Source organism: Canis lupus, chromosome 31, assembly GCF_048164855.1.
Source record: "Canis lupus baileyi chromosome 31, mCanLup2.hap1, whole genome shotgun sequence".
Classification (NCBI taxonomy): domain Eukaryota; kingdom Metazoa; phylum Chordata; class Mammalia; order Carnivora; family Canidae; genus Canis; species Canis lupus.
This window is the reverse complement of record NC_132868.1, coordinates 35,578,562-35,591,404: the sequence shown is the minus strand read 5'-3', so window position 1 is coordinate 35,591,404 and position 12,843 is coordinate 35,578,562. Positions and strand designations below refer to the sequence as shown.

Genomic DNA, 12,843 nt, shown 5'->3' with positions numbered 1-12,843 from the left:
ATGGCATCAAAACATTTTTAGTTCATTGAGGCATCCTAAGAAAGTTTTAAAAGACTTATAATGGATGTTTTTGGCAGGTAGTTTGTGCATATTGTCTCCCTGTGTAGGGCCACCACCTTTTTGCAAGATATGAGGGGTGGGTTAGCTCTTCTCTGTTGTTTTTGAGCTGTATATTTACTTAGCAACTTCATTCTGAAAGTAGTTGTTGAAAGAACAGAAGTTTGTAAATTATACAACACTAAACAGTGGATGCTATCCATGGCTTTTAGCCCAGACCCTGTCAAATAGTTTTCTATTTCCTGGTCGGGCCTTAAAAATTACTATGAATTACAGAAGCATTAGCATTTCTCAATTTAAACATATTGCTTCTTAATTAGTTTCTAAAACTCTAATTATGAAAGCACGAGCTCTTGTTGAATATGCTGGGAAAATAATTATTAGCCAAGGGACAAATGACTTTAGACTTAAGCATGTGGGTTCTTGTTTACCCATATTAAGGTATACCCATATTAAGGCAATTTATGATGTTATGGGGTTATGACTCATGATGACGTATGTCTATCCCAGAAACTACAATTTCTTTCAACCCTGTGCTCTTTATCATCTGTTGCTAATGACTGTCAGGAGCGCTGTGTTATGAAGGATTCTGAAGCTCTATTCTGATTCATTGAGAATATACAGAGATCAGATAATAAGGGTTACTGTTGATACTGAAGAGATACAGGGTAGTATATGGCCGTGAATTTGTTATCCACGATATGTACCCCCCCCCTGAAAATTTTGTCCAAAGATCTAGCATACAGAGACATATAAGGATCTTAGCTTTTTGATAACGTTTTTTCTAGCCATTAGTCAGATGACTGAATTCCCTTTCATCCTCCCTCAGAGGGAGACAGAACATCTCCAGAGAGGGTTTCTGTCTGTGTACTTTGGTTCCCAACTTGTGAGCACAACTGTGTTTTGAAAAGAATAAACAGATATGTCCAAATGAAGTGTCAAAATTGCAGAATGGGACAGCATGAGTCTTGGATGAGTGTCTGGGTCCCATCTGCTTCACATTCAGGTCCTTGGGGTCAGGGAGCACAGGGCTGATCCTGGCGGCTCCTCATGTCTCCTTCTCAGTTTTCCCCTGGCTTTGGCTTGGGAAGGATGGGAGATGTGACAAAGCCGTGTCAGCTGGCTCCGAATCCACCCTGGTCTGCGTATCCCGATCACAGAAGCAGCATGGGCAAAGAGCAGATGAGCCATGGTGGGTAAGAGCATGGGTGGGTCTGAGGCTGAGGCTGAGCAATCCCACTCACTCTATGTTTTGGGAAGTTTCCCAGGGCTTTGGTTTCCCTTTTGTAAAATGAGGGTAATAGTAGTTGTGAGATTATTGACTGGGTAACTGTGAAGTGCTCTGCGCAGTGTTGTTCACACGGTAAGTACTCAATAAATATAGGCTTGTTGTTACTATTAATAAATATCTATCAGTATTTAGAGGGATAAAAGGTTATTATATATATTCCAGAATTCTCCAGCTTCTTCCTAGAATTTCTGGATTCCCCTAGGTGCTGTGTAAGCAATTTAATACCTCCTCCTTGTAACCTTCTCTTTGCCTTTTGCTGTACGTCTGCTCCTGAGATTAATGCTTTTTCCTTTCTTCATCTTTCCTCTTCCCTGTTTCCCTCTCTGCTTCTGTCTCCTCCCCTCCTTTTCCTTTCCCTTTTCTTTTCTCCCTCCCACAATTCCTTCTTTTACTGTTCTTTCTCCCCTGTTCTCTTCTCATTTCTTCTCCCACTTTCCTATCCAACGGCAGTTCTGAGAATTACTGAGAGAATGAGAAATGAATGTAAGAAAGATTGGAAAGCAGTAAACTTAATTTATTATTAAACAATCATTTTAATTAACTGATTACATTAATAGTGTTATTTTAAGAGTGAGGCAAGGGCGGAGACATAACCCAGGAACTATGCATGCTGTATAATATTCCCTTAGCACATTCCATCTCTAGAGAGAAATGATTATGGATGAACTCATGGTTGAGAATTCATTCATTTATTCATTCTATAAATAAGTTTCTAAGAATGGGCCACTCACTGTGCACTGGTTTGTGGTGAGGATATTTACTGTGCAAAGTGGTCAACTTATGCTTGGCCCACTTTAGGAAGTGATCAATAAATAACTGTGGAATGAATGGCCAGAGAAGAGAAGTGACCCAGCAGGGCTGACCTGGTGAAGAAGACAGGGAGGAGGATATTCTAGGATGTTAAGGATATTCTAGAAAACTGTAGCTAACTGTATATGGTAGATCACAAGGAATAAAAAAGTCAGCAATAGGATGGGACCGAGACATAAAGAACGTTATATTTGAATTTTGTGTTGAGCTGGGAGGCAGTGGCAGATGGCCTCCAAAGTCCTGGCTTATTGGACTTTGGAAGTTTATTTCTTGATCAGTGACTGTCCTGGTTGGTTGTTCTCACTCACCAGCTTTAACCAGTTTGGCCCACCATTTATTAACACTTTTTAGTATATACCTTCAACTTCCCAACTTCTCAACTAATCCCAAACCCTGGTTAAAGCCAATTCTCTACGTACTCTCCATCAGTCCTCAAGAACTACTGTGTAATCCGTCTGGGCTGCTGTAATGAAATACCAGAGACTGGGTGGCTTATAAACAACAGAAATTTATTTCTCATAGTTCTGGAGGCTAGAAGTTAAAGGTCAAGGCACTGGGAGATTCAGTGTCTGGTAAAGGTCTGTTTCCGGGTCCGTAGATGGCCATCTTTTCTCCTGGTCCTCACCTAGGGGGAGGGTCAAGGAAGCTCTCTGGGGCATTGTTTATAAGAACATTAAATCTAATCATGAAGGCTCTATCCTCATGACCTAATCACCTTCCAAAGGCCACACTTCCTACTACCATCACATTGGAGATTAGGTTTCTTTCTTTTCTTTTCTTTCTTTCTTTCTTTCTTTCTTTCTTTCTTTCTTTCTTTCTTTCTTTCTTCTTTCTTTCTTTCCTCTCTTTCTGTTTCTTTCTTTCTTTTTTAAAGATTTTTATTTATTTACGAGAGAGAGAGAGAGAGAGGGTGCACAGAGGGAGAGGGAGAAGCAGACATTCTAGGGGGCTCTATCCCAGGACCCCAAGATCATGACCTGAGCCAAAGGCGGGTGCTTAACCACCTGAGCCACCCAAACACCCTGAGATCAGATTTCAACATACGAATTTTGGAGGTACACACATTCAGTCCACAGCAACTATTTTATTTTATTATTTTTTTTTCACAGCAACTATTTTATATCCTTTTCTGTTTCCCTTGACTCCCATATCATCTCTTTTTCACCATCAGCCAGTAACCATATTTGTTATTTCCCTGAGAAACAAGACTATGATAAGGATGTCCCATGCCACCTTACTAAATTGAGGAAGCCTTCTATATCTGTTTTCTCTCATTCTGCCTTCTACTCTGTCACCCTGCTCCGGATATCCTTGCTCCAGGCCAAAGTGAAGTCTTTCCCTTGTGTTCTGGATCCCATCCTCTCTCACAGTCCTACAGACACTACTTGGGCAATTCTCCTCCTCTCTCTGCAGCATCACCAGTTTTTCTCTTCAGCTTGATCATTTCCATCAACATATAAACACATTATTCCATTATTATTCCGTCATTATTCCATCTTCTGAAACAAACCTCTTTTGACTCCACTTACTATTCCAGTTATTGCATTTTTTTCTCTGTTCTTCCTAAGAGCAAAATGCTGTAATCGATATTTTCCCTTTCTCTTTCATTCTTATCTCAGGTTACCAAAGAGATTCTCTTGTTAAAGCCATCAGTGACCTCCATATTGCCAAATCCAATGATCAATCCTTAGGCCTTATCATATTCAGTTTACTTTTAGAATCTGACTAATCACTTCCTTTTTTTTTTTTTTTTTCTTTGAGAAAAATTCACTTGAATCCCTACTGACCATTCAATCCTGCATCTTTTCTTACTATACTGGTTGACCCTAAGTCCTTAAAGCTTTTTTGCTGGTTGTTTCTCTCCTTTTTACCTTTTAAGTACTGGAGCACTTGGAGGCTTGGTACTTGGAGCTCTTCTCAAATAGTGAATCTCTTCCACTGTCATAGCTTCAAATAGCAGCCCTACACTGATGATTCCCCAGTTTATATCTCTGTCCAGGACCTCTTCTGTTAACCCCAGCCTTGGAGACCCAACTTCCAACTGTCATCTCCATGTGGATGTCTGATAGGCCTCTCACTATGAACAGATAGTTCAAAAACCGAACTCTGTTTTTTTTCTTCCTCCCCAATCTGTTCCTTCTACACTCTTGTCCATTCTATCAGATGCTCCAGTCAAAAAACTTGGAAATCATCCTTGTCTCTTTTTATTCTCTTACACCTATATCTAATTAATCATTACATCACCTCAGGTCGCTTATTCAACATACACCTAGAAGCCATTTGCTTCTTGCCACCCTGGCTTGAGTCACCACCATTTCTGGCCTAATAAAGGTGATATGTATCTAACTGGTCTCCTTGCTTCCATCTTTGTTGTGCTATAATCTATGCTCCATATGGCAGCCAAGGTGACTGATTAAAAACCTAAGTCAGTTCACTCCTCTGCTCAGAACTCTCCAATGGCTTCTCAATTCACTGGGAGTAAAATACAAAGTCTCTACCACACTCAGAAGGCCCTGGAGGCCCCATGTGGTGTGGCCCAGCTCCTCTCTGACCTCACCTCTTCCCACCGTCTCCTCTGTCAGCTTCCAGTCAGCCACGGTAGGCATCTGCCTTCTCAGAACACTCCAAGTAGTTCCTACCTCTGGGCTTTTGAGTTTATACATAATATTTTTTAAATTGAAAATTTCATGTTAAACTGGGGAGTCAAGTTTTCCCAAATCACAAACTTTTTTCTTTTACTTTTTTGGAGGGGGCCAAAAAATAGTAAAACTAATGGAACTGTAGAACTCATGGAAAAGGTCATAAGCTTGACTTTAGTAAAGAATTTCTTAGAGGACATTGGTCTCTGTATCTGTCCAGTTCCCATTTTCAATTTAGGGAAATATAATTTGTGAAAAACAAAAGTACAAAAAAAAAAAAAAAGTAAAATGTAAAAGAAACACTTTTTCCTTTAAGGCTTTTGACTTGATCAAAAAGACCAGGAACCAGATGAAGCCATTTCCTGTATTATGTAAACTGTGTCTCAAGAAGAAATATGTTTGCACTGTACAGGAAAGCATGGCATTGTCTCTAGTGCCATTTGACATTTCTTGCACTATGAAGCAATTGATATGTGTACTCATGGTAATCATTTGGGGAAGTGTTTTTGATTTTGCTTAGATAGGTGTAGTATTCAAATTTTAAGACAGTTATTCAAAACTGGGATATTTTCAGCTATTTGTTTTATTTTGAGAGAAAGCTCCATTTAAAGAAAACCTAAATGTGGCTGGATACTTTGAACTGTCCATGGTTTTTGTATTAACTTATCAAACTTTTCCTTTCTTGTGCCATAATATAAACCTTATTATTCATTTTTCCTGACAAATATTTTTTCTTTTCTAAAGCAGAGCTGGATATTCAATTTTACTAAGTGACATAACTGGATGTACTTACTGTACAGTGCACAAAGCTCCCTAGTGTGCTGGTCATATACTGTGGTACTGTGATTTCTTTTTTTCAGAGTCATTGTGAAGAATAACTTTAGAACATGATATGACTGCCACTACTGTGGCATGTGGCAAATAGCAGCATGGTTGGCAAGAAATGTAATATCTGTTTTTCCATGGCTTTTGTGTTTGGATATTACTATGCCTTTTTATTTTATTTTCTATTTTTTATTTTTATAAATTTATTTTTTTATTGGTGTTCAATTTGCCAACATATAGAATAACATCCAGTGCTCACCCTCTCAAGTGCCCCCCTCAGTACTATACCTTTCTAATCAGACGTCTCCCCTTATAATTTATCATTCATTTGGCAATTTTGTTGTTTCTACTGCATACTACACCCTGGGATTGTGGGTCATACAAAGAAGCATTGGCTTGGATGCTACTCTCAAGCAGTCTAAAGTCCTTTTAGGAAAACAGATTTTGAGAAAAAGAATATAACTATGTGTGTGTGAAGAAAAGGGAGAGTACTTTAAGATTAGAAAAGAAAGCAAGTCATCTCGTGTGTGAGCATGCACATACCATGCACAGGCTTGCGTGCATATCATGAGCAGCTAATGCTGAGGAGACTGTGGGTCAGGCAGTTAGCTGGTTATGGAAAAGGGCATTGAAGCAAACACCTAAGAACTGAATAATTAGAATGCATGTCTCCAAACAATGACAACGAACTCCCCCCCAAACAAAATAAACAACAAAAATTCTTCTTAAGATATTCTCTAGGAAATCACTAAATAACATCATAAGACTTTCCAGAATTAATGGAACTTTCCCAAATGTCGATGATTTTAAGTTTAATCTGATGACACAGTCTGCTATAAAACCATTAGGTTGAGATACATGGAATTGCCATTTTGTGAATCATAAAGGGTTGACTGTCAGGAATTTCATATGATTAACCCAGTATAAGTGTCTTGAGGGTAGGGACCAGGTGCTTTTCCTTGTACAGATAGTGTCTAGCACTTGGCTTAGCACATAGGTGAATAACCAGTGTTTATGGAATGAGTGCTGAATGTGTGTTAATATGTGACATGTTCCAAAAATCATGGATATATTTCTAATACAGGCATAAATGTCCTTAATCTCATAAAGATCTATGTTATGGAGAAATTAAGAGCAAAATTGCCCAAGTGAATCTTGGGAGTGATTTGGTGATTTTTAATAGTTAGAGAACTTACAGAGTACTAGAGGTATTGTTAGTTTATTTGAGGAATGAAAAGGAAAGGGGTGTGAGGCCCTTGGCTTTCCCTTGTTTGGAAAGGCAACTCCTCCTGACCCCGATCTGTGGTGTTCTAGGGTGTTTGGTTTTGCATTATGGTGATCATAATAGCTGCTTCTATGGCTCTTCATAGCATCATATAGTAAGACGAAGCTATAGAAATCCTCAATGGGACACCTGGGTGGTTGGAATTCGGGTCAAGATAATGGTCTTTGGGAGACCTGGGTGGCTCAGCAGTTGAGCATCTGCTTTTGGCTCAGGAGTTCCAGAATCGTGTCCCAGGTCAGGCTCCCTGCAAGGAGCCTGCTTCTCCCTCTACCTATGTCTCTGCCCCTCTCTCTGTGTCTCTCACGAATAAATAAACAAAATCTTAAAAAAAGAAAGAGAGATCCTGATCATCAAGTTCACATGCTCACTTTGCAGGTGAGGAAACTGAGGATCAGGGTGGCTAAATGACTTGGCCCTAATACAAGTCATGTGCTGGCCGCATAGGAAGCAAGATTCAAGTTATGGACTCTCAGGTTGGTGCTTTATTCTTTACATCATGATGCTCCAACTGAAATTCAAGGTGGTGACTCCCAATTGTGATATTAGTGGTTATTTGTGCCTAGACAATACTTGAGGCAGGTATTCAAACAGGATTGATCTAATATTTGTAATGAAAAGCCCTAAGAATCCTAATAATAAAGCATATATTTCTTCTTCACTTTATACCTTATAGCTTTCTGTTTCTCTATTATGTACCCGCCATTGATTCCTAGAGGAAGTTAATTCTTGAAAGTTAAAGCTGGGAAAGAAATGAAAGTATGATTATATCAATAGTTTAGGCCTCATTGTTAATATTATTTAATATATTTGGATATTTTATCAAATTTTCTGACATTTTTGAGAGAGCTTCAAGTATACATGCATACATATTTTTATATTAAATTTCAAGATTGCTTTAACATTTTTATTTTTATTTTTTTATTTTTTATGTTTTTAGCTTTAACATTTTTAAAAATCTAAACTTGTATGTGTCATCCAGGCCATTTAGCATTTCATCCAAAGAATGTGCTGCTGCCTTGCTTAAGATACAGCAAAGAATTCCTTTTATATTATTTATTTATATATATATTTTTAGGTCTTGCATGTTTGTAGAGTATAGTTCTAGGGGAATTCCTTTGGTAGTCTTCATTGAGCGTCAGCAAAAAATATTATTCTTGGCTTCTGTCCTGATTAACCCAGACATTTTAATGTGTGTTATGATGGGTTGTTTGATGGATAGTCACCTGTACCCTGTGATCAACTAAAACTTGGCCACTTGAGTTAAACCTTAGTGGCTGAATGTCATAATTTCCCATCTTTTGTTTGATTAATACTTCCTTTTGAGATCTGAAAGGGAAATGTCTGGAGTGTCCTTCGATGTACAGCCACACTCAGGATGAGAAGGAAGACGTGTCTTTTATGGGGAGAGAATTCACAAAGTTGGTCATAACAAGCCCATTCAGGACAAAGCATTAGGCACCTCCCTTCTTTAAAAGGAAAGAAGAAATAAACACTTCACTCACATTTAAAAGTGTTTTTTCCTAAAATTTTATTGATATGATGTCTTTATTTAGATTAAAAAAGTAATAGTATGTGCAAGAATATAGTAAAAGAAAATTCTTTAGCAGCAAATGACAAAGACCATTAGCTACAATGCATGAAATTACATGTGATAGTTTTAGGTTTATAAATACATGGTAGGATGTCATGTGAAAATATATAATTCTTATGTGCCTTTTGAAGAGTAGATATAATATTTGTTATGGCTGGAGCAGCCTTTGTGTACAAAACCATGACATTCTTTAGCACACAGAATTTTTAAAAAATTCAACCTCTTCACGTTTTGAAGACGGAAAGGGTTCCTTTTATATGTCAATTTGTGTAATGTGTTTCACAGCATCTATAAATGCAAATATTCAGGAATTGTCTAATTCAGGTCTTGCAGTGTTTTCTCGCAAAGTATTAATTAATTCTCTTCATTTAATATTCATTCTCTAAGATGGAGCCCCTCTTCTAAGTGACTAGGTCTACCAGCTGCCGAAAGGGAAAACACGTAGACTCAGTACTTGCTTCTCTGGAGTTGATCATCTAGTGAAAAGAGAGAGGGAATGAGCAAATAAATGGACATAGCACTAGAACTTGTGATCAGTTTATTAAAAAAGCAACAAGGAGAATCTCATTTGCCAAGAAATGACGTTTAAGGAGATACTAGACGAGTATAGAAGAAAGGGGAAGAGTGGTCTAGCTAAGGTAAATAGGATGGGTAAATACCTGAGACAGGAAAGAATTTGGTCAATTCAGGAAACAAAAGAAGGTCAGAGAGGAGAGCACAGTAAGGCAGGAAGAGCATCGAATGAGAATGGAGAAGTAGCAGCATCTGCTCCAATTGGGCTCAGCAGCCAGGGCAACATGTTCGCATCTTGTTAAAATTGCAATGAGGCATAAAACCTAGGAGCAATGGTTATCGGTGGACACGGGAGGGGACAAGGTAGATGGGAGACAAGCTGGGGAGGCTTCACATTGTTTATCTATTTATGCTCTTTACTTATTTAGAAATCTTTGCAGGTATTACTTAATTGTGTAACATTTAAAATGTTCTGATGGGAAGACTTTTATGGTTTTAAGTAAGGATATATCAACATGATTCTGACTTTGCAAGATTAATTAGGCATCTGTGTGGAGAATAGATTGGATGGGACAAGATTAGGAGTGAAAGACTAACATATTCTAGGGAAGTGATGATCAGGCTGGGACTAGAGAGAAGATTGGCGAGAAGAGGGATTTAGGATTTCTTTGTGAGGGAGAAAGAAAAGCTAAGAATTATGGATAAGCTGTTAAGGGTAAAGGAGGAGGAGGAAAACGATAGTAGTGTTTGGCCGATGGAGCCATGCCCATCGGCCAAACCCATGAAACAGGTTACTGGGAAAGAAGCCAGTTTGGGGAGGGTAAATCAGAAATTTTGTTTTATACTTGGTAAGCCGGGATGGCTGTGAAACCCTAAGGAGGTGGTGCTATCCAGTGGGCAGTTGCATATATGAATCTGCATTGAAGGGAGAGGTCCGGGTTGGGGATATGAGTTTGGGAGTCATCAACTTACACATGCTATTTGAAGCTTCCCTACTATCTGGGACCCTCCAGAGGAGGAGAAGGGGGCAAAGGACTGAGTCCTAGGTCTTGCCCATACTGGGGGCTGGAAACGTAGGAGAAATCCTTAAGGAAGATGGACATGTGTAGATAAAATAGGAGGAAGAAAACCAGGACATTAAGTGTCTCCGAAGGGTTTGAAGCAGGGCAAGAATCCACAAGGCTCAAGTTCTAGTCTGGGTTCTGCTATTTCCTGTTTCCATTCTGGATACGTCATCTAATTTCTTGGACAGTTTCATTTTTCATCTGTGAAATTTGTCCTGTCTGTCACACAGGCCTGAGATGTTCAGTGCTGAGGAGATTGATTGAATGAAAATATTTTATTAATCTATACGTATGGTATATATTAAACTATAAAAATCCCTTGTACTTATTATATGACATTCTTATAATTATACAAAGGCAGATGGTAACACGAATCTCTTTATCTTGGTAACGTGTCACTTAAAACACTTGTGCATTAGTGGCATAAACACATTTAAATCGGAATTAGGTTACCAAGTAATATTGAACTAATACAGTTGTTTGGAAGGAATGAGGGGTAGCAAACTTTACCTAGATACCTTTGTCAAAGAAAAACCTTTCTCTGAACTGACCTGAACTGGAGGAGATCGTTTGAAACTAAGATTTTTCTAGATGATCTTTGTTAACTACTGATGTGCCCGGGTAGAGATTCATCCCCAATAATCATGGTTGTTATAGGGTTAAAATGCCGAGTTTAAGTCAGTCATTGGGAAAGAATAAAAGAAAAGAAAAAAAAAAAAAAGAACCAACCTTTACACACTTTGTTAAAACAAGAACAAAGAACCCATGGAAAGCACCAGGTGTGACATGGAAAAGATAAGGAGGAAACTCTTCTGTGTACATATCACTCTAAGATTATTTAATGACTCAAAAGATGACCTCCACCGAAAGGTGTGGCATGAAAGTGAGCATGGAACAGAACACTAATCATATATTTCAGCAACTCTGATTTCCAGTGGGCCGGGCCTTGGCGCTGACAGTCACTGCGTCCATTGTGAGACAGGTTTATTTCTTGCATAAGTTTACCATTATCCTGGAAGCCCTGGTTACTGGCAGGCACCCTCTCTGCCTGCCTGCCGTCCTCCACGCTTGGTTTCTTTCTTTCTCCCCAACCCTCCCCCCTCCCCTCCACCGTGGAACTCAGATATCTGGTCTCAGCCTTCTTGTTCTGAAGAGCTTTGGGTTTTCTTGCACCGTGATTTGTTTTTCCAGCCCCCTCCAATTAGGTAATCATTTATTAGTCCTTGCCTTGTAATTGAGATGCAAGTTATAATTCCCCCTTGGCTTTCGAGGTGACTTGTTGCACCTACCTTGTGCACCTCCTTATATCACGAGATTAAAGCATTAAGTGAGCTCAAGTAATGTAATAAAATCTGGAATTAATTAACGGCACTGAAGATGATTATATTATGAATTAAGCAGCTCCTTCGTAGAGCGCACTGTAACTACCACAATAAATAAACGTATAAAATGCAGTTTTCGGGGGGTTTAATTTTCAGAAGAGCCTTTAGTGATTCTATTAATATTTATTGAGTCCTATAGGTACCTATGGGATCTAGCCTCATTCATTCTGATTAGAAATGTCTTTCCTTTCACAGGAATGCAAATTTACCAATGACAGAATAAAAAATCTTAAGCTTCCCGCCACCCACCCCCCGCCCCTACATGGGATTTTATTGGAATCAGTGCTTATTGAGCACCAACTGTGTACCCGGTAGTGCCTGGCACGTAGGAAGGACTACAGCTTCAGGAGAGAGTTTGGCTGGGAAGAGAGAGAGCTGTTAACCAAAACTAAGAGAACATTTTAAAAGCCAAGATAGAAGAAAATACGAAGAGATAGGAGCAGGAGAAAAAGACACAAAAGTTATGTTTGTAATCAGCCAAGTAACTAAGGATGTTCTTAATCATATTATATTTTACACTTTTTCAGGGTTATCTGAATTTTGAAGAGATTGGATAGAGTAACGTGGAATATTCTATACAGTGATTGCTTCAGGTGTCCTGCTCTTTGTCCTCCGTGTAGGGCAGCAATGCTGACATTTAAAATATAAGGAAAGTACTTTGACTTCAGAGTAGCCTGGCGGCTTTCACCACCATTAATTCACATTAGATCATTTATATTTAATTTACATTTTTCACGTATTTCGTTACTTGTCAGTTGGCTCCATCCAGAAGACTGTGGTTGGGGAACAGAAGCTGAGGATACATAATTTTTTTTAGATGTGTTGATTGGCTGTCTTGTTCTTCTGGGAACAAAAGGCAAAGTGAGGCAACACTAAAATTAATTTTTTTGTATTAAAACCCCGACCGAACAGGTGACGTATGGAGATGTGTGGAAATAGCTTAACATAGAAAATTATTTTAAAACATCAAGGCTGTCACTAAACACACAACTGGATTGACCACGACAAATATTTGCTGAGCCAAGCATCATGCCGTTTATTTGATTCAATTGATTCACCGGGGTTGGGGGCAAGGGGGAAGGACTGGAACATTTCTCCCAAACTGATCTCTCACGTATGAAAGGTGATGACATTGCTTCCATTGAGCAAACGTGAATGTAACTTCTAGCTACTTCTCTTTGTAGTCCCTTGGGCTTAATAGTCATTTTTTTTTAAACATCTACTTTTCACACAGTTGTTCCCCAGAGACCTGATGTCTGTCCCTAGGTGGTCGGCAGTGTGTGAACTCATTGTTCAGAAACTCATTCCTTTCCTCCTAAGAAGGGACTGTTCATGAGGCACACCATCAATATAGCAAATAGGAGAGAGAAGTAGAACCAAAAAAAC

At 38.9% G+C, this 12,843-nt stretch overlaps 1 protein-coding gene across 11 annotated transcripts in view; it reads left to right on the top strand.

Annotated features, from left to right (window-relative positions):
• The window catches only part of MECOM (MDS1 and EVI1 complex locus), a 552,947-nt gene that overhangs the window by 329,432 nt on the left and 210,672 nt on the right, over positions 1-12,843 (top strand). The window contains exon 1 of one of the 11 annotated variants that reach the window (XM_072808003.1): positions 1,121-1,249. The exons of 9 other annotated variants lie outside the window; for them this stretch is intronic. In XM_072808003.1, coding sequence (XP_072664104.1) covers positions 1,247-1,249 — 3 coding nt within the window. In that variant the 5' untranslated portion in view covers positions 1,121-1,246. Of the gene's footprint in view, positions 1-1,120; positions 1,250-12,843 lie in introns of those variants that run through there. One more of the 11 variants, XM_072808002.1, reaches the window with a different exon arrangement.